The sequence below is a fragment of the Toxotes jaculatrix genome, chromosome 12 (genome assembly GCF_017976425.1).
Source record: "Toxotes jaculatrix isolate fToxJac2 chromosome 12, fToxJac2.pri, whole genome shotgun sequence".
NCBI lineage: Eukaryota > Metazoa > Chordata > Actinopteri > Toxotidae > Toxotes > Toxotes jaculatrix.
In genome coordinates, this window is record NC_054405.1 from 14,504,487 (window position 1) to 14,531,904 (window position 27,418).

Here is a 27,418-nt window from a genome sequence, read left to right on the forward strand (position 1 = left end):
GGCTCAGACTCAAATGCAGACTCAGGACACAGCACTTAAAGGTAATTTCAGAGGTCATGTTCATATTTGGCAACAAGCAAATGAGAATAATAAGGCAAACAAACCACAGAAGACTTCCCCCATAGACAATCATTTCCTAACTGTAATGTAAGCATATGGGACATTTGATTGTGCTATCTGCACTGTAAGCTTTCCTAATAGGCCTCCAATTAAATTAAAGTCATGTTTATGTCATATTTATTGATTCTTACATGGATGTAATGTAAGTGACTCTTGTGTGCACGACTGATGCCCATCTATACCAGTTTTGACCAGGTGGGGACAGTAACACGCTGCTGCCGCATGTGCTCAGCTTGAAATTTGGAAGGCGAAAAAGAAACGCAATCTCCGACAGAAAATGGCTGACCGGCAGTGTGGGGATAATATATTTTGGCTCCAACAACAGTTTTAAGGTGTCGTCTGCAGTTGAGCATGCACCGTTGCGTTTAAAAGAGAAACACAATGTTTAAAAAGGCGAAACGAGCTAACCTTCGACGGAGGAATGACTCCGATGAGGACGAGAAGGACGAGAGTCAGCAGCCCCCGCTGGCGCCGACATCGTTCGGGCCTGTCGTGGAGGAAATCCCGTTTATGGAGACTTCCATTCACGGCATTACCGGAGCGCCCAGCAGCACGGATAACCACCATAGCAACGGCTTTCAGCCTAACTTTAACAGTGTAAGAGCTGTCAAGAAGGAAAAGAAAGGCAAAGATGCAGCGGCGGCGCCAGTACCCACGAAAGCCAGTTTGCTGAGTTTCAACGATGAAGAAGGTAACACAGTGAACCAGTGCTAAGTGAGCTAGCTAGTTAATCTTAGCTATAGAAAAACGTGTTGCTGAGGATACGGAAATCGTATTTATGATCGCATACAGCATTATAAGTACTTACCTGAACCGGTAATCATTCTTCAGACCGCCATCTTAACCTGGATGATGGGCATGGTTTAACGTGACTCTCTCTCTCTTTCATGGTGTATGTGTAAACAGAGGGATCCGAGGTGTTCAGAGTGAAGAAATCCAACCACAGCAAGAAGATCGTGAAACAGCTGAAGAAAGAATACAAGGAGGATTTGGAGAGGTCTGGATATGTCAAACAGGAAGTCAAGTCAGGTGGGACAGCACGCCGCTTCATACAAGCGCATCACCTGCCGTCTCTGTTGTCACGTCACATGACTTTGCAGCTGCGGGGTTTGTCACCACATATCAGACAGTATGACTGTTAATTAAGGTTATAATTCAGGTTTTTGTTTGTTTTTTTTTCTTTTTTTTTTTTGTTTTCTAAAAATGACTTAAGCTGTGACAGTGTTCCCTATCATAATACTCAAAACACTGAGTGTAAAATGTCTTGCGTTGTTGTACCACAAGATGGGGGTGGACGTCTGAGAAAAGGATGTTGTGTCATTTTACACTGGCATTAATTTTATCGTCACTGTAGGAAGAAGTTTTGAGTTATACTTTTAAACTCATTGCGTAAAATATCTTGTAGATCAGCATTTTTCCATCCATCCGTCCATTTTCTACCACTTATCCAGAGCCGGGTCGCAGTGGCAGCAGGTTAAGCAAGGTAGTCCTGGCATCCCTCTCCCCAGCAATGCTTTCCAAGCTCCTCCCTGGGGAGCCTAATGCATTCCCAAGCCAGATGAGATATTTAGTATCTCCAGTGTGTTCTGGGTCTGCCCCAGGGCCTCATACCAGTTGGAAATGGTTATAATAGAAGTGTAATGTAAGTTTGTTTGATCTGTTGATTCCTCTGTACTCATCTGTCTCTGTATCCTGTTTTCCTAGACGCACCACCTCCGCCTCCAGTTGGCATCAAAGAGGAAGTCATCAGCAGAGCAGGTAGTGAGCAGGGGGAGGAAGAAATGGAGGTGGACAGTGCTGATGAGCAGGAGGAAGAGGCGAGGAATCAGGCTGGCCAGGCACAAAGTCAAGTGTCCAGGAGCAACAACACTGGAGCAAATTTCAATACACTTTCCTCCCTCGGCAGCCTAAGACCAGGTATCATACACACAGTCAAATGTAACTTTTTGTCCTGTGTTTTGACTATCATCACTTATACTACTAGCATTTTTTTAAAGAATGGTCCTGGTCTTGTTGACAACTTTGTACTTCTGTGTGTTATATAGCAGGAAATATTTATGAGTTTGATTTTCCTAATATCTTTTTAAAATGCTTTCTTCTCCTAACATTAGAATTACCTGAAAAACTTGTTACTATTTGTGCACACAGCTACACAAGTACTTAGATCGACCTGTTTCCTTCTCTTACTCTAGGGGAGATCCCAGATGCAGCGTTCATCCATGCTGCCAGAAAGCGGCGGCAACTGGCTAGAGAACTCGGGGGTGAAGCTCCACTGGTAGAGGCAGAGGCTCCCAAGAAACGTTTGGTACGAGAAGACCAAGATGCCAGCGACGACGAAGATGAGGAAGAGAAGAGGATCCGCTTCAGCGGAGTCAAAAACAAAAGCCAGAGACAAAAGATAGCTGAGGAGATAGGTACTCTATAATTATGGTGCGCTTACCATCCATTGATCATATAGTACTGTCATAAATCAGTTGTCTCTAAGACACGAACATCCCCGTCACACATACAGGTATCGAGGGTAGTGATGATGAGGCACTGGATGCAGGTCAGGATGAGGAGGTGAGCCGCTGGGAGCAGGAGCAGATTAGGAAAGGAATCAGCATACCCCAGGTAAGCTGTACTAGATCTTTTAACAGCTGTAAAATAATTTGTCAAGCATTTTCTGGTTTCAGCTTCTCAAAAGTGAAGATTTGCTGCTGCTCTTCTCTGTTTTATATCTATATAAATTGAATATCTTTTGGTTTTGGAGTGTTGGCTGGACAAAACAAGCAATGTGAAGACGTCACTTTCAGTTTTCATTTTCTGGCATTTTGTACACTAAAGGATTCATTTAAAAAGATTATGATAGAATACTTGGTAATGCCAATAACCATTAGTTGCGATCATAATGAATTGGTAGTAAACAGCAGCAGGTCTATGAGTTATGTGTTTCTCTTGTTTCTTATGACTAGGTGCAGAGCAACCAGCCAGAGGACAACACAGTCTACTACCAGAACAGCTACGAGAGCCAGCCCTATGGCTCTTCCTATAGCATGCCCTTCACCTACAGTACTGTGGCCCCACAGACTGGCAAGCCAGCTGGCCGAGCAGACAATGGCTCTGTTCACTACGGGGCGCCTATTAGTGATCTAACCCCAGTATCCATTGATCTGGTAAAGAAACGCCTGCAGGATAGGTAGGTTCAGTGGAAGACTGCAGCAACATCTAATATCAGTCTTCAGCTCAGCTGCTGCCATCTCTGTGCGCTGTGGTCCTGAGGACCCAGCAAAGCTGTCCACAGATCTAAGGGCCAGAGAGGGAAAGTGGGGTCTGGACGGGGGTTACATTAGTCCCCCTAATTACAACTCCTGTTCAGCTAGGAGTGAATTATAGTAGCTCATTGTCTCCTGTTAATCAGTTTTCATGATGTGTTTATTTGATGGGGGAACTCCAAAGCAATTTTCTGCATACCGAATGTCAGTCATTAAAATTAGACTATCTTTGTTCTTCCTCAGCCCCGTCTAAGTCATCCTCTCGTACTGTCTTTCCCTGTATGTCATGTGTCTGTAGACTCAGCCAAATGCGTGCAGGCCACAACGCAAACGCCAAGCGCTACAGACAGATTGAAGAAGACCTAGCTGCCTCTGAGAGCACCATACAGCAGCTGGAGGGCTCATCCAATGACAATGCAGATCAATATAAATTCTTGCAAGAGATGCGAGGGTATGTTGGAGACTTGCTTGAGTGTTTCAGTGAAAAGGTAAGGGAGAATTTATCTGCTGTCTGATTAGCTGTTTTCTGTTTTGTGTCTGTGTGATCTCTGACCACTTAATGTGGATTTTAAAGAGACTGAATCTGATAAAAGTTCTGGATTGTTAAATATTAATTGCAAATGATCAAAAGCCTATTTCTACTGTTTGTATTTAGTAAATGTAGTTAATTTTTTAGGAACTGTTATTATTATGAGTTAACTGTGCTGACAAGCCAGTGTGACTGCAAATTAGCACTCTCCTTGTATTTCCCAGTTGCTTCACAACTGCTCTCATTTCAGTCAGAAATGTAACTTTGATCTATTATCTCAGCGGCATACTTGGTATACTTGGTTTAAGAAAATACTTTTAGTTCATAAAGAAATGAGATTGTTTCAGTTTCTTAAACAGCATTCATTTTTAATTATCATTACTTAAAAAATAAGTGAACAAAATTATCTTAAATGAGTTGGTGCTTGAAGAGAACCCAGTATAGTGAATACACAATTGTCACAGATGTAAGAGGATGTAAGCGAATGAGTCTAATTTGTTAAAAGATAATGAAATGATGTCTCTGATATAAACTATGGTTACTAAACGCATGTCTAAACAGAATAACTTAGTCTTGATCCTGCAGCAGCAGAGCAGCAACTACATGGAACGAAGAGAGAACTGGTGATCCACCTGCCAACGTGTGTTTCCTCAACCACGCTAATGTCTGTTTTAACCCTATTAGGTGACTGAGTGCACAGAACACTGTGATGGAAACGGGACACTAACCAACCATTATCAGCATCTCTTAGTATGGAGCCCATTATTACGGAATAAACATCATGACTGGAACCTCATATTGTTGGTGTTGGCTAAAAACTTTTTAACTCCAGTTTTGTCATTTTATTACATTAACTTCACAAGACATTTAACTAGACTTTTAACTTTTAACTGTCAATATTTTCAGCTTGGACCCATTGGCTGCTTATGAATTCATAATGTTCTGGCTTTACTTCATGGAAATAGATATTTTAGAATTACCAGGTTTTCACCCGACACTAGTGATATTTTGGTTCCAGTATGTTGTTGTCCATCATGCTCCCGCAAGACATCCCTGTGACTCGGAACCCCGCTGTTGTTTGGGTCAGAGGTCACAGAAGGCATCATATTTTTCAGGTGCCTGCTGTCCTGGAGCTGGAGGCTGCCATGCACCAGTTACTAAGGCAACGGGCCTCACGACTTGTCCAGAGAAGACAGGATGATATTAAAGATGAATCGTCGGAGTTTGCAAGCCTTTCAAGTCAGTCCATCTTGAAGGTTTTTATGATTTATTTGAACGGCCTCGTTAGTTCTCTGTATGTGAGTGTGTCTGTGCGTATGTATGCTGTTTATGTTCTTGTTTTCCACTACCCCCGTTATGTTTCCCTCTTTATTGTCATTAAGGCTAATTGAGGTGTGATTTTGAGTGAGTGAGCGGGCATGTACATACCTGGGAGTTTTATTGGCTACTCTTTAGTGGCTGAGTCTCACAGTCAGCTGGGTGCTTGTAACTCTGCACAAGCCATGAGTCACTAAGTAAAGATGACAAAAACGTTAGTGACTTGTCATCTGTCACTTTCACTGTAACATGTAGGAAGTTGAAGGCAGGTAAGTAACTAGAAAATGCATGATATCAAAATTATTTTTTAAGAAATATAAGGTCTTATTGCTGATGGTGCCTAATAGGTAGGAAGGATCAACATCTAAACTTGTTTCATAAGGTTAAACACTCCTTCTGCTTGTCACTTACTTATCTAATTAAAAATTTAATTTAAATTATTCAGCACTCTTTATGTTGAGTTTCCAGAGATGTTGAGTGCCCAGAATAAGTAATACGTTAGGATTTGTTTCTGCTTTTCATTCCTGGTTCTAAAATGGCTCCTGTCTCTTGCAGATAAAGCTGTCATGGCTCCTAATTTAGACTCATTTGGTCGAGACCGTGCAGCATACCAAGAGCACAGTCGTCAGAGGAGGATAGCGGAGAGGGAAGCACGACGGTATGTTTCCAGGATTTGTTGGCTGAATTGTTGTTGTTGAATGAATTTTGTGACATTTTCAGATTAATGAGAAAGTTCCTGTTGTCTCTGTAGACCAGGGGTGGGCAAACTGTTCCACAAAGGGCCGGTGTGGCTGCAGGTTTTTGTTCTAACCAATCAAGAACACACAGTTTGACCAATCAACTGTCTGAAGACTGAGATCAGTTGATTAAATGAGTCAAGTCTGGTGTGCTGCTGCTTGGTTGGAACAAAAACCTGCAGCCACACCGGCCCTTTGTGGAACAGTTTGCCCACCCCTGCTGTAGACTGTTTTAGTTCTTGCCTCAGATCACGAAATGCCGAAAACTCACATCTGAGCTTCCTGCGTTTTTATTCACAAAAACTACTGATTGTACCTTAGTTTGAAATGAGTGGGGTTGGATTGAAAGAGCTGGTTACATTTAATTGTCTGCCTTTCTGCTTGTGGGTGGGCACAGAACTCGGCGGCGACAAGCTAGAGAGCAGAATGGAAAGAGGGCTGAGCATAAAGAAGGCTTATCATCCGATGATGAGGAAACGTCTACCGACATCACCAGCTTCAACATGGAGAAAGGTTCGTCACTGAATTGCTGGAAAAATTACAGTTTCAAACGTATCAAGGAGATTTGGCAAATCGGTAGATTAGATGTGATTTAACACACATCAGACATTCTGTAGCTCATGTCTAAGTAAAGCCTTTCATCCCATCCAGATCGTATCACCAGGGAATGTAAGAAAGTATTTGAGGATGTGGTGGAGGACTTCCATTCTCTTGACTTCATCAAATCCCATTTTGAAGTGTGGAGGAGAGACTATGCCGACTGCTACAGAGATGCTTACATTGGCCTCTGTCTGCCCAAACTCTTTAACCCTTTAGTCCGCCTGCAGCTGATTACATGGAACCCTCTAGAGGTACAGGATATATGTGTGTGTGTTTTCAGTGTGACATTTTCATTTTTTAAATGCGAAGAGAAAATTCAGAAATGTGTTTTGTCTTTTTTTCTCCCCCTGTGAAGACACAGTGTGCAAACTTCGAGTACATGCTCTGGTTTGAGTCACTGTTGTTTTACGGTTTTGAGGAGGACACCACGTTACAGAAAGGAGATGGAGATATCGGTTTGCTGCCTGCTATCGTAGAGACGGTCATCCTCTCCAAACTGACAGGTAGAGAAACCCGCACAGCAGCACCTAGCATACTAACAAAGATTGCCTCGGCATAACAATGCAGGCAAGAGCATAAGAAGCCATGTGTATTTATGTATTGGTTGGTGTGTGTCAGTGTTGACAGAGCAGGTGTGGGACCCGCTGTCAAGCAGTCAAACAGCCAGGCTGGTGGGCTTCATTCACAGGCTTATGAAAGGTTACCCCACTGTGCTGCACGGGGACAACCGATACACACAGGTACTGTCCCCTTTCTCACTACCTGCATACGCACACTGTACTATATCTATAAAATACTTATCTTCATGTCCTTTTTTCTCTGTCAGGAGCTTTTGAAAATGATAGTCTTAAGGACCAGGCGGACTCTGGATGAAGATGTCTTCCTTCCACTTTACCCCAAAAAGTATGTTACACAATTGTTAACATTGGAGGCAGTCGAGTCTTTTTTTTTTTTTCTTCAGTCTTTATGATGACACACGCTAACTGAATAAAAGTGTATTTTTGCTTCTGTCCAGTGTGTTGGAGAACAAGAATAGCAGCCCCTACTTATTCTACCAGAGGCAGTTTTGGTCGTGTGTGAAGGTATGTGCACATTTGTAGTTTTATTAATCCACTTGCCACTCCTCTGCTGACCTGGGTGAGGCACTCATAATCCGTTGCTGTGTATGTGTGCATGTCTTTGGTGTGATTTGCATAGTAATCACTTACAGCTAACATTTACAACTAATACAACTACATGGATATTGACTTTGCATGCTATTGTGTTGCTCTTGCTCCCTCTTTGCTTAGCTGCTGGGCAACATCCTGCAGTGGGAAGGTGTTTTATCCAGTTCCTGTCTGAGGGACCTGGCGTTGGACAGCACTCTCAATAGATACATCCTATCTGCACTGCAGACCACAGACACATGGGAGGACAATGTTCAGAAGTGCCAGAAGGTAGGAGATGAAATTTTCTTGCCATTCCATGCCGCATGTATGAATACACAGAAGGGCTCATGTATCCAGCTGGCTTGTTTTGATTAACTGATTTGTTTTGAATAAAAAGATACTAATCAGTCTGTCTGTGAATAAATAACTTCTTTTTAAATGATTGGATGAAAAATCTAAGATTAGTGTGATTGTTTTATGTTATAAGATAAATAAATTCACCTTTCCGTAGAAGGTCTCATGGGTATCAAGGCAAAGGAGTTGTTTATTTTACTGTTTCCTGTTTCCACACACTTTGGAAAGTCAGTACAAGTGTCCATTCATAAACTTCTCATCTTTGGATATGAATAAAGTCGGTTTCTGATGTTTCAGTCCATGTAGAAAGCAGTGGGTTGACTTTCCACTCTGTGTTTGTTTTCCTGTGTTGCAAACGAAAAATCATGGCATGTGGACGTCCTGTTACATACCACTCTCATCATAAAACTTGACACACCACTTATCTTCTCACACAACAAGCCATGTGACACAAGAACAAGTCATGGGAAAAGACAGTGGCCACGGTACATCCATTGTCATGTCTCCACCTTCTGTTTACATATTTACAACAGTATGAATACCATAGAGCAACAGTATTACACGCGGGTACAGAGGAAACATTTAACTGGACTGAGGGTTCTCTTTTGTCAGCTGTGATGACTCCATGGTCTCATTAACATGACACTGAGGAAGTAACTGTTCAGTTTCTGTACTTAGTCCCTTAACTAGATCCCTGTTCTGGAGAGTTCATACATCACACATCAGCAGTAGTGCAGTGAATGGTGCGACTGTATGTGGACTCTCTTCCCAAGAGGGTTATGGGTTCAGTCTGAGATAAGGGGAAATGCTGATTAGGAATAAAAATTCATTTTTCACAGGCCCAAACTGCAATTACACATGTTTTTGTAGACTTCAAAATGATTCCAGAGACATCTTACTGTATTTAATAGTACATGATGTGCCTGCCATGTCTAAAAATAGAGATGGATTTTTTAAAGCCACCTGAGCAATGGGGACTGGCTCTTCTTCTGGTTCTGACAGTCTAATGAGAGGTGCTTGTATTTTATAATAAAATCGTCTCAGCCTAGGTCAGTGCGATCTGCTGCTCTCCACTTCCCTGCTCAGCTTTGGCCGTTTGTGACTCACTTAACAGGGGTGACCCAGAGTTAGAGTGTAACTCTTCCTTGTACCCTTTTCAGGTGGTGGAGTGTTTGCCAGTGCAGTGGCTCTCTGGACTGAAGGGCCAGCAGACATTGCCTCAGTTGGAGCCATTCTGTCGCTACCTCACCCACCTGGCAAACTCACTGCACCGCAGCAGTGTGGGCGGGTCTGATGTGGAACGGCGCACTGCCAAGTAAGAGGCTCTGCTACGTTCTTTACACCGCTTCAGAGGGTTTGTCAGATTAGGGATGTTGAATTAAGTTATAGCTCTGGGTGCTATCCTGGAATACTATCGAATGTCCGTTGAGTAGGATGAAACATTCTATAAAAACAATTTACTGACTAGTGTCAGTAAATTGATCAGTACCCTGAAGCTGTGTTGTAATGTTTTGAGTATGTGTTCATACTGCTGCTAATATAACCGGTATCTGCCAACAGGGAACAAGTCAAAGAGGTTGTGAAGATGTTGGGCCGCATGAATGCTCTGGATCACATCATCGCCGTGGCAGCAGAGCATGGCGTTAAAGACATCAAACAACTTTTGGAAGCCAAGTCATAGAGAACATGACAACAGCAACCATGGGATCGCTGTGTTGGATTTTCAGAAAAAATGTGCGTAAATGGATTTGAAATAACACTCAACAGTTACCTTGACTGAAAACAGAAGGTTAAAAAAAAATATGTAAATAATGTGAATAATGTATAGAAAGGTGTGCTCATACACCTATCAACACAAGACTGATGCTGAAATGAGGCCTTGTATTGTCAGCTCAAAACAACTACTCAGTTATACTACATGCTGGCAGTGTTTTAAATGCATAATTTATTAGGAGTAAACTTTTGTTGACATGGATTGTTTGGGGTAAAAAATCTCAAATGACACTATACTGAACCTGGCTATCTGTAAAAACTGCTCAACAACCTTTAGTTGTCTCACATACTCCACTTTTCCATATGTGCCAAAAAGAACTTTGTAGTTGACCAAATGGCAGGAAATCGCTCACAGTCAAAGAAACTAACTTGTCTCCCAAAAGAGTTGACTTGATGGTTGTTCTTTGATCCCCACTTCATCCCACAGTACTCCTCTGTTCCCTACACACTGCCCTGATGTCCAGAGCTGAGAGCTTTGTAATCAGATTTCTAAGACTTTTGTTTTATTATGCTGTTTGCCTGTGAATAAAATATTCGTTTGGAAGGTTGATGTTAAGCTTTGATTAACATTTCAGGTGAGAACTTGTAGCCGATGAGATCGTGTTATCTAAAAGGGACAATCAGCTTTTATTTTCAGTGTGCTTCAATTTAAAGAATATTTTTAAGAGTATTAATCACTACTCTGTACCCAGGAATAGAGTCCTTATCACTGATTTGAATGCTTTTGACTAGAAAGTGAGCTTCATTGGAGCAGCTGCGGAATCTCTCTGGGTTCTTTTGTTAAAGTTCTCCAGATGTTTTCTCTTTTCCTGTCTCGTGATCAAAACTCTGGACAACGCTGTGAATGTGAAATCACGGCCATTACTTCACGTTGTTATTGATTTCAGCCAGCAGGTACTCGTGGCAGTTGGGTGACTATATACAGTTGCAGGCGAATGGCTATTGCACAACTGTAATAGTAATGAGCAGGCGGGGCCGCTTGTTTGCCTCCGTATCCCCTCCTCCCATTTGAACGCGCTGAACAGAGCAACTCGAAATCTTAAAATTCTCCTTACCACCTGTAAAGAAAGACCTATTACTCTGTCGCCCCCCGTGCGTCGACACTTTTTTTGTTGTTGTTGTTCTCTTCAATTCCCAGTTTTCAGACCTCTCAAGGAAACGCGCTCTGCTGGATCACTGCTTCATGCACTCCCGGAGGATTTATAAGGTAAACAACTACTATTACAGCGCTGCATTGTGGTCCGTAGCGGCAAGCGTGTGAATGGTTTAACAATGCATGATAACTTTCCAGTATCAGTAACCCAGGTTGGATGGCTTTGAGGTTACACACATCATTTAGAGATCCTTAGGAAAACGCGTTTCTGTGCGTAAAGTTTGAGTCGGTGCCTAAACACTTGGGAGTAGAAGCACCCACGCTGTAAACCACATGCTCGTGTCGCTTCGTTTTAGCCGTGTTATTCTAAGTACTGCTGTTTCCTGCCGTACGCCCATGTGTGCGGCTGCAGAAATACCACAAGTGCATTGCATAATTTCCCTTTCCTGCATCTCACACCTCAGTAGCCTACTTGATACAGTTTGGTGAGTCTCCAATAAAGGACTACCGAGAATGCATTGTCTGAAACCATCATCGTGAAATATGAGAGGTGGTTCCTGGAGTATGTTGAGACCGGATTTGTGTGGATCCTGAGCAGCAGTGCAGCCTGTCCAAAGAGGTCTGGTGATGCATGTGAGGGAGGTGGTGGCTGCGAGATTTGGACTAGTGATGCGATTGACCTGGACTGAAAAGCGGTCTAAAACCAGAACTGACAGGTTTGCACGCTTGAGTGTGCTGAGGAGGGGTTGGGGGGATTGGGTTGGGGGGATTGGACTGGGGGGGGGGGGGGGGGGGGGGGGTAGACTGGAGTGAAAGCAGCAAATGGCCACACAGGGAAGACACTGAATTGCAAGGCAAGCTGTAAATCAGCAGTGGTGGGAGAAAGCACTCACTCACTGAGGTTACAGAAACATAATGGAGTAATAAACACGCTTAAGCCTAACATGTTGAAGAAAATCATCTGTTAAAGCAAAAGTGTGAGGAGCATCTGAAGAAATCCCTTCAGTGATAAATTACCGATGTAATGTCCAAAGCTATGAAAACTTAGAAAGGAGAAAAAAAATCTGTAGGAGGAGTGAGACAACCTGTCTCAGCCTAATGTATTCTCACTCTCTCTCAGAGTTTGGCATTTGAAATAACAGCTGGAAGTGCAGTATAAGTGACATCCTATTAAAATTGATTTTTAAAAGTGTGACAAACAGAGCTTTAAAAATTGCTACATGATTGAAGAGCTGAATTTTCATACACTAAATTAAACTGTATTTTTTAGAATGACTCAGTAAAAAGATTTGACCTTTTAGATCTTCATGGCATCAGTTCCAGCCGGTCTAACTTTAGCCGGTCTGAAAGTGGGTCACTAGCATGCATGTTGCTGAGTGCTGGGTTGGATGTGGCCTATACAAATGCATAGACGGTTGTGTGTGTGTGTGTGTGTGTGTGTGTGTGTGTGCACACCTGTGGAAGCTTTCCAGGTTTACTGAGATACAGGGGATGGCCTTAGTATTCTAGGGCTTCATATTTCTTCCAGGACAGGTTGCCTATATGCTCAGTAACACCAGCGTAAACTTGTATTTTCTTGGAACAGTGTGTAGTTTTTGTTTATACCCATAGTTAAGATGAAACAAGTAGCCGTTGGTGGTTTTTGACTTTGACTTGTCAGAGCAGTGTAAAAAATGTAAGTCACTGTAGCTGCAGTAAATAGAAGCAGTGTGTACAAAACTTGGATCAGCAGCTTTTTACAATGTTGGGTAATAGTAATACACACGCAGCACACACAGTCACGCTCACACAAAATGCATATTCATGCTTACGGAAGTAATTAGTGGCTGGAATAGAAACACACTGAAATTCTGAGAAAGAACTTTGTATTCAGTGGTCAGTGGCACCCAGAATAAGCCTTTTAATTGTCAAATTTACAACTGACTAGCACGATGAACTGCCACAATAAAATACACACATGTCTGAGTACAAACATGCACAAATATGGTAAGTTGAAATACACAATTTTATTGCTGTTTGTGTTCTATTGCTGCAAAGAAAAAATGTAAATATTCTGTTAGAAGTATTAGGTATGGTGAAAAACTGTATAGTACTATGTCAAAATTATATTTTGAAAACAGGATGACTAAAATATTCTACTTGACATATTTTCTTCTGAATATGCTTGGATCTTCAGCAAGTGCTGACAGTTACTGCGCCCATATTATCAACACATAATCAGCATAGAGTCCAGTGCTGAGCAGAGATATCAGTGAATTTTGCCTCCTTTCATACACTTGTAGCTCCCCACATTGTTTGCTTGAGAAGTCCTCCAGTGTTTTAGCATCATTGTTTTATCTTTGTCTAAAAGGAGTTTATATGAGGGGGTTACTTACTTAAAAATGAACCATCTGTGTAGCTGAACTGAATGGAGGTAAAGGGTCAATCTTTTGTTTCCTAAAATATGTGATTATTTCCTTGGCCTGTGTTAAAAAGGAGGATGAGAGCAGGATTGTTGTCTGTGCAAACAGGTGGAGGGCACTTTGTCATTTGTCCCGTCAAAAATTTTTACTTTTCCTATACGTTTTTCTTACACAGTGTCATTGAGTATTATTTGTTGGTTGTAATTGCTGTTGCGTTACTCATATTTGTAGTTGTTTTTAGTCCACAGAGGTGGCGCAGCATAAGCCTATGACTTTGCCTGCTCCTGACAGACTGGCTGACCCACTGACTGAGTGACTGACATGCATTGTTGAAATCCACGCCCACGACAAGTTAAAGGTGACCCCGCGGCACATGCTTCAAACCGCCACCATCACAGGCGGTCAAACAGCAACACATCACCATGTGCCACCACCTTATAGCTGAACTGAACAACCCCAAAACAGTAACACAGTCCACCAACACAGAGAACAAAACAAAGAGCAATATGCATTATATTTTTCCATTCCTCAACCATTATGCAGTGCCATTCAGTGAAGGAGACAGAGGAACACACTTTATATTATGTGTATGTACCCCTGAAGATACTGTACGGTCTTACAGATCTAGGCTTTGCATTTTTAATCTTTATATTCTCACTGACTATCCTTCCTAAAGCAGTTGTTGTCTTAGTGGCGTTAAAACCGATAGACTGTTGTCTAAGATGGCTTTCCATGACATTTTCTATCAGGTATGTCTAGAACAACAGAAAGAAACATCAATAAAAGAATAGTTTTGCTGTGGCAACAAGAGCGGGTGTTTGTTTAAGCTTTCCCGTTTTGCAGAGTGACTTACAGAGGAACTCTGTCGAAAGCAAATCTCCACTGACTTAAGTTCTGTATCTATATGCAGTTTTTAGGGGATACACTTCATCAAATCACTGCCATAAATATAAATCCAGTTAATGTTTAGTAGTATTGAAAAGGACTCATAATGTAAATGTTAAGCAATGACATATTCATAGCATATTTTCATTGGCTCTAAAGGCTCACACCCCCTTTCCTGTTCATCCACTCCCTCCCTCCCTCTGATGGGCTCTGCCTCTTGTTTCTTCACATTTCATCTACTGTACTCTGCCAAATCTTTTTGAAACTGACAGTGGGCCGTGTGTCAGTGTGTGTGTGCACACTAAGATAAGAAGAGAACATGCTTCTTAAAGCCAGATGGATTTTGTAACTTTAATCCTGACACTTTTTAACCTTCTGTATTTATTCTTCTTTAGTATCCCGGTGTAAATAATAATTTTGTTACACTGAATTCAAATAAAGCACGCATATATGAGTGTGTGCCGTTATGTGCACTACTGACACCAAACCAGAAGCATATCTGGATGCAGCCACGAGTTACAGCAACTTGTTAAGAGTTTTCTATGGTACATTTCAGTTAGAAAAAGCTGCTGCTTTTGTAGATAAACTGGGTTAGTGTGGCTGTTCGCATCTTTGCGACTGCAGCTCAGTGATTACATAAAAGTTCAGGAGCATCCAGACTTATTACTGTACTAAGACATTTATTAAGGTTTTCACAGCCGTCCAGCTACTGCTGCGTTTTGACCGTGTTTGCGTGTGCATGTGTGCTGCTTGGAATAGCCAAGCCATGTGATTCCTCCATATTCTATTTCAGAACGGTGGCCGTCAAATGCTCTGCACTCAAGCACAGCAGCTTGAAGGATAGTTAACAAATACGTCGTGTAATCCCTGTATCTGCCATCGTTTCTTTCAAACTTTTCCAGGTGAAGTGGATCTGTAGGTGGTTTCTAGTAAGTATTTCATTTATTTTCTTACACCGCCATTTTAACATTAGTCTGCAGCAATGACACTGTGTGCAACATGAACAATGTTGATTTCATTATGCTTCCTTTTTCATACACAGAAGGTTGTTTTGTATCGTCAGATTTCTGGGTTTCATCATTTTGGTCTGATGAATTGCATTGACAGAAGACTCAGCAGTTGCATAACCTGTGTATGCATTTCAGAGGGGGTCATGTGGTTCATATAGGCTGCTTTCGTTTGTGTTTACATGTGTGCGTATATGTCTTCGTTCCTCGAGGTGTTTTTATTTGAATAGTATTTTCACTCTAAGCTTTTATTAATCAACTTCCCGGATTTTACAGTAATGTGGCCCATGAGCTTTATCTGGGCTGAATAATGATATAAGCACGGGCTCAGCAGTCTTACTGTTGCTGGTTTAGTCCAGTACTTTAATGGATTATTTTAGGAGCAGCTGTTTTTATTAGTTTTTTGTTAAAACATCTCTCTAAATTTTCTCCAGCAGTGTTTACTGTATGTCTGCACTTCTTAATCATGCAGTTACATTTACTCAGTGTGGGAAATGTAGTTGTAATATAATGTGTAAACATGAGGATAATGATGAGTTTTATTTAGAATTTGATTTGGGTAAGATAATCTCCAAGAGGCATCTGTACATCCATGAATTCCCTTGGCTGGGCAGCAATTTAATTTTCATTTCACAAGGAAACGGCCTGCAGTGGTGAAACCTGAGGGGAAGTCAAGTGCTGTAAATGTACTTGATGAACATCTAGGAAAACAAACACAGGACACTTTGTTAGTATATGAATATATTAATGTGACATTTTACCACATGTTTAACTCCATTGTGCTTTTTTCATATGTGGTCAAATAGGACAGGTTGGAAAGTTGTACTGTATTTGAGCCTGAATGTTTCTGGAAAGAAAAAAGGTCATCACCTTGACTTACCCTTATGTGGAAGTTTCCATAAGGGTTGACATGACTGTAGCTCCATCCACACGACATTTCTGCGTCTGCGTCCTCATGCCAGTGGGTTCTGGACACATGCCGTTATCTAGAAACTGGTCACAGTGTTATGCTACGGCATGTCACTCACTCAATTCGCAGTCCCTCTTTCATGGGACATACCACAGGACTTCTGCCAGACCGCCCCAACTTCACTTACATTGTCTACACCCCCTCCCCTCCTTTTTTCCCCTTTCCACTTCTTCATCTGCCCTTCATATTTTTTTCCTCCTTCCAAATATCAAGAATTACTTCTCAGTATATGAGCTCAGCACTGGGGAATGTGGATGAATTGTTGGACAGACTAATGACCCAGAGAATCTCCTCATTCTTAGGAAAGAAGTCTCACAGCTGTGTTTTGCCCCCAGACAGTCGACAGTGTGGTTTCAAACTGCATTGGCTGCTCATTCCTTCCCACAAGTTTTTTTTTGTTGTTTTTTTTTAATATTCACACACCATCCCATTTTAAAATGAGTCTGTGTATGTGTGGTTAAGTCTATAAAGACTGACTGTAGTGATTTTACATATGAAAGTGTCACAGTTCAGATTCTTCTTCCATCTAGTTTCTTCCATTCATTTTTTATGTGCTTTTGATAAATTCTGTTTACTTTGAGCACAGAAAATAATGATGAATCATCTTTGTTTATTCCTTATGACGCCAACCAAAGGTAAATTTGGTTGTAGCAGTCTTGGTACGTTTTGTTTCCTCTGCTGTGTAATGAGCCTCCATGGCACAATTCAAGAAAATATTTCTGTGACATGAGTTATGATTCCCTTGGTGTTGAACAGTCTGTTCAAGGGCTGTGCCTCTTCTCCTGTGAGTTGTGTGTTGTTATGTAACATATGTCAGCAACGTATCCAGCAATAAGATGGATTATCCCTATAGGCCCCTGGTTTTTTGGCTAGCAGTCACACATTGTGGATTTGGGTTGCGTTATGTAACACTACAGGAAACAGTGTTGTACTTACAACAAGTTTGTCAAGCACAAGTGAACCCCTTTACCCCATCTGTAACATTTGACCACTATGTGGCCAGTGTTTGCAGATGTGATTGCAGAAACCCATGACGTGCTCCTGCACCAGTGGATTGAGCATTGTACAAGTTTCTTTTAGTGTATATTTGTTTTCATTTAATCTTTGGTGATTTCATTTTTAGTACACTAGTCAAAGTAAAACGCAGAGAATGAAAAGTCACTTACTTTTACTGACCACCTACTCTGTCCTTTGCCTCCCATTAGGGTGTACGTAACCTCTCCCCCTCTCCCCGTGACCTCTGAATCCCCGTGGACCCTCTCCCCCTCCCCTCCCTCCCTCCCCTGAGGCCAGACTGTGATCCATGGCGCTGGAGAAGCTTCTGCGTTTTGGGAAGAAGTTGCTGAGGGTGAAGGTGGTGAACTGTAATACAGAGGACTCCCGTCTGTCCCGATGTCTCAACACTTTTGATCTGGTGGCCCTGGGCGTGGGCAGCACACTGGGCGCTGGCGTCTATGTGCTAGCCGGGGCTGTTGCACGAGAGAATTCAGGTAAATTAATGTGACTGTAAATGATAAAAAGATGTCCTCTGAGACAGATCTTCTAATCATGTGATCTTTATTGCCCCCCACCCCACCCCCAATCAGGTCCTGCTATTGTGCTGTCTTTCCTGATAGCAGCATTAGCCTCAGTGCTGGCTGGTCTGTGCTATGCTGAGTTTGGAGCCCGTGTTCCCAAGACAGGCTCAGCTTATCTTTACTCCTACGTGACTGTAGGGGAGCTCTGGGCTTTCATCACTGGATGGAACCTCATCCTCTCCTACATCATTGGTAAGCGACACAGCATCTTCCACTATGTTGTCTCTTTACTTGTCTTAGATTAGATTTACAGGACATTTGAAGAACGTTAATTACTGTAGCTCAACGACAAAACGGCAAAGACACCAAGAGATATCCTTCTGCTGCTCCCTCTCCATCTCAGGTACCTCCAGTGTGGCCCGTGCGTGGAGCGCCACCTTTGATGAGTTGGTAGGGAAACGCATAGAGCATTTCTGCAGGGAGTACATGTCAATGGATGCGCCTGGTATATTGGCAGAGTACCCTGACATGTTTGCTGTTCTCATCATAATCACCCTCACAGGTAGGAAAACCTCTCGCTTTCTGTCCGTCTCCCTCTTTTGTGTTATCACATTTGTTTTACATTGAGCATATTTTATCTTTGCTAGGAGGCATGTCCTATTCATCATGTCCTGTCCTTCTGTGTCTCTTCATTCAAACACTTTTTCTTTTTTTTCCTTCCTGTCTTCTCTAAGGTCTGCTGGCATTTGGGGTCAAAGAGTCAGCAATGGTGAACAAGGTTTTTACATGTATCAACATCCTAGTCCTGTTATTCATGGTGGTCTCTGGGCTGGTCAAGGGTACTTTGAAGAACTGGCAGCTAGACCCTGAAGAAATCCTACACACCAATTACACCAGTAACTCCAGCGTCAAGTAAGAATGTAGTCACTTCTTTCCCATATGGATGATGTTCTTTGAAACATCTAATGTTACACTGGATGCTGCATTTTTTCAGTGTAAAAGGTCTTACTCTGGATAAAGCACAGACCTCATTGAAATCTACTTTGTTTTTTATCATTTTGGTGAACTGACCCTTTAAAACATCCAAAACGGCTTGTTTTCTGTTAGTTTTATTTCTAATTTACCTCTCCTGTCCAGTCTGACAGACAACCTGCCAAGCAAAGAGAGCTTAGGAGTGGGCGGCTTCATGCCATTTGGCTTCACAGGTGTCCTGTCAGGAGCTGCTACCTGCTTCTATGCCTTTGTCGGATTTGACTGCATCGCCACCACAGGTCAGTGCTGGATGAAACCAGAAAACATGTACTCACTCTGTTGGCCCCACTCTCCTCTTGTTCCACATCTCAAATCCTTTCCACTGCCTCATGGGTATGTTTGAGTTCCGGGGGGAGGGGGATGGTGGTGGTGGTGGTGTAACTGGATCTGGAGTTGGGACCATTTCAATCCTAAGCTTGTCTAAACATCTAGGAGTATTACATAAGAGGGGCAGGGCAGAGAGAAAAGATGCAGTTTAGTGCATTTGGCCCAGTTTTGCTCTTGGAAGAATGCCAAGCACTGAAGCGTAAATCAAGACATGAGCTTTGGGGAGAAGATATTACTCGTGTTTTTTGTGCAGATCTATACCTTTGAATAGGTATGTGTCTTCATGCATGTAGTTATGTTTAATTGCTTCAAGACCTCTGGGTTGTAAGAGGGGGACCACCCCTCTTTTTCCTGGATTCTAATTGGCTAGCATGAAGTTAACCCTGAATGTTTGCTTCAGTTTGGCTTGTGGGTACATGTCTGTCACACATACGCACTGTGGCAACCTTAAGCCATTTTATCATCTGTGTTCATCTGTGTGTGTGTGCATATGTGTGTGTGTGTGTGTGTGTGTGTGTGTGTGTGTGTGTATTCTGGCTACCTAGAGTTGTCATGAAGCCATTATCCCCTCCCCCGTCCACACACACACATACACAGCCACACATACACTATAAAACTGTTACCACTGTTATACTCGTGACCCCTGACCTTACAATAATCTGGGCCAGTCAGTAGCTGTCACCTGTCATGAATAGTGGTGCAGGAGAGGATCCAGATCACGTTATGCGTGTTCCATCATCGCGATGTGATTTCACTGCAGAACAAGACCTGAGTGTTCACTTTAGAAGCGCTGTTACATAAACGCTTGCAGCCGAATAGTTGGGTGTTTCAGTCTTGTGGGTGCACACGGAAAATAAGCTCCTTGTTCAGTTTGTTGCAAAATACCATGAGGAATGTTTCTTAAATACATCTGTTTGCCCAGTTTTCTATGTTTCCTGGAATTGTGCCAGTACAGCCATGGAGGAGTGAATGTGTACATCTTTGCATTAAAATAGAATGAATAGTTACTTACCAACTAATGGAGGGAAGCTAAGCTGATGTAATAACGGCTGTACATTACTATTTAAGATAGCAATATTGAAAAATACATTACTTATCCCATTTAAATTATTTTCAGGTTCATTTGACAACTTAATGTACAGTTCAGTTACTTTTAAGAAAACATTCTCAGTGCAACCAAAGCAAATTTACTAACCTGTGATGCTGGAAACAATTTCTGATGGTGATCATGAAATTGAATATGAAATGAAATGAAACAGCATGTGGTGAAGTTGTAATTGTGTGTCTCTACACCTTAGGTGAAGAGGTGAAGAACCCCCAAAGAGCCATCCCTATCGGCATCGTATCGTCACTGCTCATCTGCTTCGTAGCGTACTTTGGTGTGTCTGCTGCCCTCACCCTCATGATGCCGTACTACCTGCTTGACAGCAACAGCCCTCTGCCTGTAGCTTTTAAATATGTGGGCTGGGGAGGAGCCAAATACGCTGTAGCTGTAGGCTCTCTGTGTGCTCTATCTACAAGGTAAGTAGTTACACACACCTGCACTGGTTTGCCATTAGTTTTAAATGCATGCTCATGTGCTCAGATTTTCTCTCTCTCTTTCTCAGACAAATGTGCAGACACACACACATTTAGACATTTCTTTGTGTGTGTGTGTGCGTATGTGTGTGTGAGACTGCGTGAGTGTATTTTTAACTTTGGAAGGCATTTGATCCCTTATCTAAAAATAAGAGCACTGCTAAGAATGTATTGTACCATCACTGTATGCATGTGGTTATGTAACATTGACTCATGTGACCAAAGAAGGGCCACCACCACAATCTGAATTTTTCCTTATTATCAGTTTTTAAAACACAATGGTGGTATTACTGTACATGCATACTTTATTTTATACATGAGTATTGCTTTGATAGATAATTATGATGCTTAATTATGAATTATATACATTCTTAATATATATACACATGCCACTTTTATTCTTACTCTATTTGTCATGCACAGTACATATTATGTTGTGTGAATGTAATGTATACTGAATGGTGTTCTTTCTATATGTGAGCTGGTGTCTTTGTTCATGTATGTTTCACGGCATTCTCATGGGTGTAAGTGTGGATACTATATATCCTGGTCTTCCCCCTCCCCGGTAGCCTGCTGGGTGCTATGTTCCCCATGCCCCGTGTGATCTGGGCTATGGCTGACGATGGGCTGCTTTTCAAGTTCATGGCCGAGATCAGCCCCCGCAACAAAACCCCGCTAATAGCAACCCTCACCTCTGGCATAGGGGCAGGTGAGACACTAACACGCATGTTTTAAACAGCATCCATGTACACTGCGGTTTCTTTTCATGCTGCTGGAGCTGAGCTGGGCTGCAAATGTTCTGGCCTGCCAATGGCAGGCAACTCTGTGTTGAAGGAACCTGCCAGAAATCAGCAGCCAGACATGAAAAGGACACCACTAACTGTCTCTAATCCTGTCTTACATGGCCAGGTCTCTTTTTAGTTTGCTGAGGCAGTCCAGGTTTTCTCAACTTTGTCATTCATCTAACGTGGTTCAGTGACTTTACTTTTTTTTTTTCTAATTAACCTTAGGAGACTTGACGGTTATTTTCTACTTGCATCTTAGTGGTGTAAGGAAGAATATAAATACTGAACTAAACTGCATGGTGAAGTAACCTAAGATTTTACATTGGAATGGAGAGTTACAGCATGTGGAGCACCATATTTGATATTTAAGGGAGGGAAATTTTGCATGCTGGAATTGGAATATACGTGGACCAACATCATGCCCCTGTGACTCTGCAGTGCAGCCGGCCTCACATTCTCCTGCCCCAAACCCCATAACAATATTCGTCTCCTTTCTCTAATTCTTCCCCTTTCTCCCCTGCTGACCTCTTTCGATTCTTCCATTCCTCTTGTTCCTCTGCCCTACATCTACAACTGTTATCCCAATCTGATATTTTCTTCCCCACTCCACCCCAGTCTGTTGGGTTCCATGTTCCCCCTACCCCGTATCATCTTTGCCATGGCTCGGGATGGCCTGCTCTTCTCCTTCTTGGCCCATGTCAGCGAGAGGAAAGCCCCCATAACGTCCACTATGACCGCCGGGGTTATGTCTGGTAAGACGAATAGGGAATGTGGAATAAGGCGGGAAAAGGAAAGCAGAGAGTAAAGGGTGCATGCATGAGAAGAAGAAGGAAAGGAAGTGAGATGATGGGAAAGCTGAATAAAAAAAAACATCAACAGCAAGCAAATCAAGAGAGCAGCTTCTATACTCAGGTCAACTTTGACCTCTGTTAACAAACAGACTGATACTTAGGAACACAAACAGCTGCAAAGACAGTGCCTTTTCATTGACTCGTGACAATTTAGAAATGTTTATGGAAAATCAGAGGATCATCTTGAAAATGTGATGTTGTTTCTGTTATTAAATGATTGTTGTATCAAAATTTCCTACGGTCAAACAAATCTTTCTCTCTCTCTCTCTGTTCTCCTTCTTGCTCTTTGAAGCTATCATGGCTTTTCTGTTCGACTTGAAGGACCTGGTAGACCTGATGTCAATAGGGACCCTGCTGGCCTACACATTAGTGGCTGCCTGTGTCTTGGTTCTCAGGTCAGTGGGGATTATATTTCATACTCATACTACCAGACATATTGTGACTCACTGAAACTTGATGTTACAGTATGACTGACATCCCTTATAGGCAGGTTTTAATATGCCCTCCATACCACTGCATTATCATTGGGACTAGTTTTAAGTGGTGTGAAGTTGCAATGGTAAATCAGCTTAGTGTGTGTGTTTGATTGTGTCAGGTACCAGCCGGAGCAGCCCAGTCTCATGTACCACATGGCCAATACCCAGGAGGAGGGGGAGCTGAGCGACAGTATCAGTGTCCCCAGTATGGGTATCCTGCCTGGTGTGGAGGAAAGATTTAGCTTCAAGACCCTGCTATCCCCTGACAACCCTGAGCCATCCACACTGTCAGGCTTTACCGTCAACATCTGTGCCTCTGTCATGGGTAGGTGATCCAGACTTACTTTTATACAGTGATAAAAAAAAACGTGAATAAAATGGTGCAAGTTAATGTATCAGAGCTTTGGTACAGAAAATTATAAAAATGAATGTCCGTCTGCAGGAATGTTGATCCTGGCGTTCAGTGTACTGGCAGTGCAGGGAGGCACTGCCATGTGGAACATTATAGCCCTCAGCATCATCTCCATGGTGTGTCTCCTCCTCACCTTCATCATCTGGAGACAACCTGAGAGCAAGACAAAGCTCTCTTTCAAGGTTTGATTCCAGAAACTTTCTCTGTGTGGAATAGTGTGCATTAAAAGTGATATTTTGGGACACTACTTTTTCAACACTACCTCTGGCCCATATACTTAATGTTTGTTACAGGCCACCATGTTCTCTGACCCTTTAGGTTCCAATGCTGCCCTTCATTCCAGTGATCAGCATGTTTGTCAATGTCTACCTGATGATGCAGTTGGACAGAGGCACTTGGATACGATTTTCAGTTTGGATGGCTATAGGTAGTTATACTTCATCACTGTCCATCACACCTTGTTTCCCAAGAGTTTATACTGACATACCAGTTGCAGAAATTGTACTCACGCCTAAAAGGGACATAGTCTTTTGATGTGACACCTTTCACTTGAGCGTCTCTGATTAAAAGAAGGTTGGTTTTCCCACTTGTGCACTTCACTGCAGATGCTTTCAGACTAATTACACACAGCTGGCACCTAATTTGCTTTAGTGGCTTGAAATAGTCTGACAACATGAAAAGAACTGATCTGATGTCTTTGGTATTACATACAGCAAAGAATCTGACATCACATTTTGCATGTTGGCTGCCAAAATGAGATATGAATGATGTTAAAAATGTAATGCAAATCTGGTTATTTTTATGCTTTAAAAAAACTTTTGTTTGGTCAAAAAAATTTTAAAAGCTGAATAGATAACTTCACTTCTCAAGCTAACTTCGGGTCTCTGGGAGTTAATGTTCAGTTTGCTGGCATGAGCTGACCCAACAACACACTGGAAATTTAAAAAACAACTTAAAAGCATAATTTAATTTTAAAGCCACTACACCACACAAACATGATATTTCTTGCTCTGCTTTTTCAGGTTTAGTGATCTACTTCTGCTATGGTATTCGCCACAGCGCCGAGGCCGCCACAGCCCGCTCGTCCCCAGACACGGAGATGATCGGTTTCAAGCATGACCAGGAATTAGAAGCCATGTCCCCAGAGAAGGAGGCCTTCCTTCACAATGGAATCGATGAGGACGGTGGAAATTTGTAGGCAGCATTAGAACATACTGCATACATCTCAACCTCCCCTAAAGCCAGTCTGTCTGTGTAAGAATGTTCCTGACAAGACAATTCCCAGTCCCTCACTGGCAGTACTCCTTGTTGGGGAAAATAATGATAAGCAACTTTGACCTAAAATACACAGACCTGTGACATTCCCCTTCAGCTGCTGGGTAGAACACAGACAACTGGTGATAATACTGATAAAACAGAACTTCTAAAGCCCTAATTGACATGTTCTATTATTTCTGTATTGTTACCCCTTGTGCTTGGCCTTGAGGTTTAACTGTTTATCGCTTGGCTGTCTGACAGGGGAGGGTTCGTGTTGGAGACATGAAACATGTCAGTGTTTCAGGGAGGCTGAAACACTGGGAAACCGTAATATTTGTTTCTCTTCATGTTGGGTCAATGTTACTTCTTTGGAGAGTGTCTGGGTTACATTGCCGGCAGTAGTACTATGTGACAATGTTATCGTGTTGGTGCCAGAAAATTCTGCAGTAATACGTTTTTGTGTCTTTTTTTCTGTTAAAACATAATAATTACTGTATAGATCTACATAATTCTGAAAATCAGATAACACATGTCAGTATTCGATACAGATTGGTACCAGTAGCTACGTTCTCTTAAACTTGATAAACTCTTATGTAACAGAAATGCTGCTCCAACAGTCCTCGGTGACAAGTGGGAACTTGCACAATACACACTGCAGCAATCTTGGATTGTCAATGATGTAATTACCAACTTGACCACCAGCAGAAAGGGTTAGTTAGAGCAATGGCTGCACGTATAAGTGACTATCAGGAAGCTCTAACTTACACTTTCCATGTGACTGGCACCCTGTTGTGGTTATACAGTATTTAATTAATGCAGGGATATGTCTTAGCAAGAAGCAGTCATGAACAAAAGTAAGCCAGTGAGAGTTGTTAAAACACACTCAGGCATAGACACTGGCAGTCGCTGAATGCCAGCTAATGTCATGTAACATAAGTAGTGATTTTCACAGTGCTGGCTGCTGTGTCTTTTTGCATCTGTAGCTTGTAACTTTTAGTTTCTCTTCTCAAAAAATGATTAAGGCCGACCTTTTTTTAATGTTCAATTTGGATTAATGTATTTGTTCTCAATTTATTTTACACCTTTTTTCTCATGTTTATTAATGTCTTTTTATTACCCACTTCCTAAAACAAGATCATTTTTCAGATTATGAATCTAATTCAAACTTAATATTTACAATTAAGTTAAAGAAAGAATTTGATCAGGTAGAATTAGGCATGATTTCTCTTTTCATAAACTTAAAAGAATACTCCATCAATTTAGCATTGCACTATGCTAGTGACTCATGGTGGACAGTTTTAAGAAAAAGGATCAAAACCAATGCAGCAGATCAAGAGACATTTTTTTAATCCCATTCACTCTTTTTCCTTGTCAATACCTGGTGCCTTCATTACCCACAATGCAACTCAACCACAAATAGTTGAGTTGGAGATTTGGGTTATATGAGTAGCAGCTGACAAAGGCTCAAGCCCCTAGCCTCAAGCAGTATGAGGTGGGGAGTAACTCTACAGAGTTCAGTTAAGCACACTTCTTTCTAGTCCCACCCCACCAGATTTTTTTTCTCTGTCAAACGTTTAGTCTTCAGACCCAACCAACACTGACTCAAGTGATATCACATGAGGCAATTTAGATGTTGCTCCGCTCCCTCTGGAGCCACAAAATGCTTTATGAGACTTGTTGTGCAGTAGAGCTCCGCAAGACCATGAACAGACTCTGATCTGTAAAGTCGGTGGAGTTCCCCTTCAACAAAGGGTAAATCATTTAAATGAAGACTTATTCATTGATTAATACAAATCATATCATTAATATCATTGACATGTCATCAGCATTCTCATTAGTTTTAACCCTTAAGTGCTTTCACTGTGGTTTTGGGGGTCCTTTACAATAAAGTACATGTGTAATCATGTGTATATAAAATGCTGTGTATATTTCTTGCAGTAAATTATTTGTAAATTGGAGAAAAGATTTTTTGTTATTTTGACAGCGTAATGGCTTTTGTGCATACGTAAGAGCATCTGTCTTTAGGTTCTCTGGCTTCATTGCTCTATTTGTGTTCACTATATTGTGTTTACATAATCGGTGTAACTGAAACGTTGTATTCTCAGGGTTGGCAAAATCACTGCCTTCACCTTCTCTTGTCCTGTGGTTGATCTAACCAGTACTGTAATGCCTTATTAACAAATCAATACTCTGTGACATCACAGTACTACTTCAAGTAGTATTTTAATCAACTATACGTGACCAACCCTTCCAGGGTTTTCGGTCATGTACTTTAAAAAATAGCATACCAGTTACATTTAGCACATTTATTACATTTATTTGTTTCATAGACAGGCGACCTGTTCAGGGTGTACCCTGCCTCTCGCCCAAATTCGGGTGGGGTTGGCTCCAGGCCCCACACGTCACCCTTAAGCAGATAATCGGTATGGATAATGGATGGATGGATGTATTTGTTTCAAAGAAATCAAACTCTTCACAGACATGAACACTTGTTGAAACATAGCAATTCTCATTTACACTCAACTGATTCATGTTTTAGCTTATTGTCTCCTTGTCAGTTGTGAACATTCATTGTGGTATTTGTTTGTTTGTTTTGTTTTTTTTTTCTCCATGACATTTACATTTGATTTTCTGTTGAATTAACACAAAGGGATTCATGTGCATCTTCTGGTAAAAGTGGTACTTGTTGTTCCTACATGTTGTGCCAAACCTCGGTGTTTACTTCTGAAATAAATTTGATGTATATAAATAGATGAAAGAAGGAGCTTATTTCCTTCCTCCTTTGATGCTGCTTCAAAACTGGACTGACCTTAGCTTCCCCCTTTCATAATGTGTATCACATTACTCTGCTTTTGATGTTTCAAATCCATTACCAGTGTTGACGAGCGGCTGCTTCGTGTTCATGTTATTTTGCTATCATCACTTTTTTTTTTTTTTTTCTCTTTGCAGAAGAGCCCTTTTTTGCTTGGTCATGGCTTCCAGTGTGTTACAAAC

At 41.8% G+C, this 27,418-nt stretch overlaps 2 protein-coding genes across 4 annotated transcripts; both read left to right on the forward strand.

The window, feature by feature from the left end:
- Positions 1-387: 387 nt before the first annotated feature.
- Positions 388-10,374, forward strand: paxbp1 (PAX3 and PAX7 binding protein 1). Its single transcript, XM_041051751.1, has 18 exons — positions 388-811; positions 1,027-1,149; positions 1,825-2,037; positions 2,313-2,534; positions 2,633-2,733; positions 3,075-3,298; positions 3,673-3,862; positions 5,019-5,142; positions 5,776-5,878; positions 6,355-6,470; positions 6,609-6,808; positions 6,913-7,060; positions 7,176-7,297; positions 7,384-7,460; positions 7,573-7,639; positions 7,847-7,993; positions 9,220-9,374; positions 9,620-10,374. Exons 1-18 carry the CDS (start codon positions 502-504, stop codon positions 9,738-9,740), a joined length of 2,763 nt encoding a protein of 920 aa, XP_040907685.1. The 5' UTR covers positions 388-501; the 3' UTR covers positions 9,741-10,374.
- Positions 10,375-10,850: 476 nt separating this feature from the next.
- On the forward strand, positions 10,851-27,175 carry slc7a1a (solute carrier family 7 member 1a). 3 transcript variants are annotated; one of them, XM_041051124.1, is made up of 13 exons: positions 10,851-11,039; positions 17,395-17,679; positions 17,776-17,958; positions 18,110-18,268; positions 18,441-18,618; positions 18,844-18,977; positions 20,364-20,586; positions 21,213-21,352; positions 22,572-22,674; positions 22,875-23,080; positions 23,198-23,349; positions 23,486-23,594; positions 24,190-27,175. In XM_041051124.1, exons 2-13 carry the CDS (start codon positions 17,493-17,495, stop codon positions 24,363-24,365), a joined length of 1,950 nt encoding a protein of 649 aa, XP_040907058.1. In that variant the 5' UTR covers positions 10,851-11,039; positions 17,395-17,492; the 3' UTR covers positions 24,366-27,175. The 3 variants fall into 3 exon arrangements, with proteins under 3 accessions (XP_040907058.1, XP_040907060.1, XP_040907059.1); XM_041051126.1 differs by lacking the exon at positions 21,213-21,352 and adding an exon at positions 22,044-22,180; XM_041051125.1 differs by lacking the exon at positions 10,851-11,039 and adding an exon at positions 14,860-15,141.
- The last annotated feature ends 243 nt before the right edge of the window (positions 27,176-27,418 follow it).

What these genes read in the sequence shown, in the direction of transcription:
- paxbp1 (XM_041051751.1), top strand. Translation starts at nt 502, where the DNA reads ATGTTTAAAAAGGCGAAACGAGCTAACCTTCGACGGAGGAATGACTCC. An exon ending in GAGTTTCAACGATGAAGAAG is followed by an intron (nt 812 to 1,026) that starts GTAACACAGTGA and finishes ATGTGTAAACAG; the next exon opens with AGGGATCCGAGGTGTTCAGA. An exon ending in AAAGATAGCTGAGGAGATAG is followed by an intron (nt 2,535 to 2,632) that starts GTACTCTATAAT and finishes TCACACATACAG; the next exon opens with GTATCGAGGGTAGTGATGAT.
- slc7a1a (XM_041051124.1), top strand. Translation starts at nt 17,493, where the DNA reads ATGGCGCTGGAGAAGCTTCTGCGTTTTGGGAAGAAGTTGCTGAGGGTG. An exon ending in CATCCTCTCCTACATCATTG is followed by an intron (nt 17,959 to 18,109) that starts GTAAGCGACACA and finishes TCTCCATCTCAG; the next exon opens with GTACCTCCAGTGTGGCCCGT. An exon ending in CATCTGTGCCTCTGTCATGG is followed by an intron (nt 23,081 to 23,197) that starts GTAGGTGATCCA and finishes GTCCGTCTGCAG; the next exon opens with GAATGTTGATCCTGGCGTTC.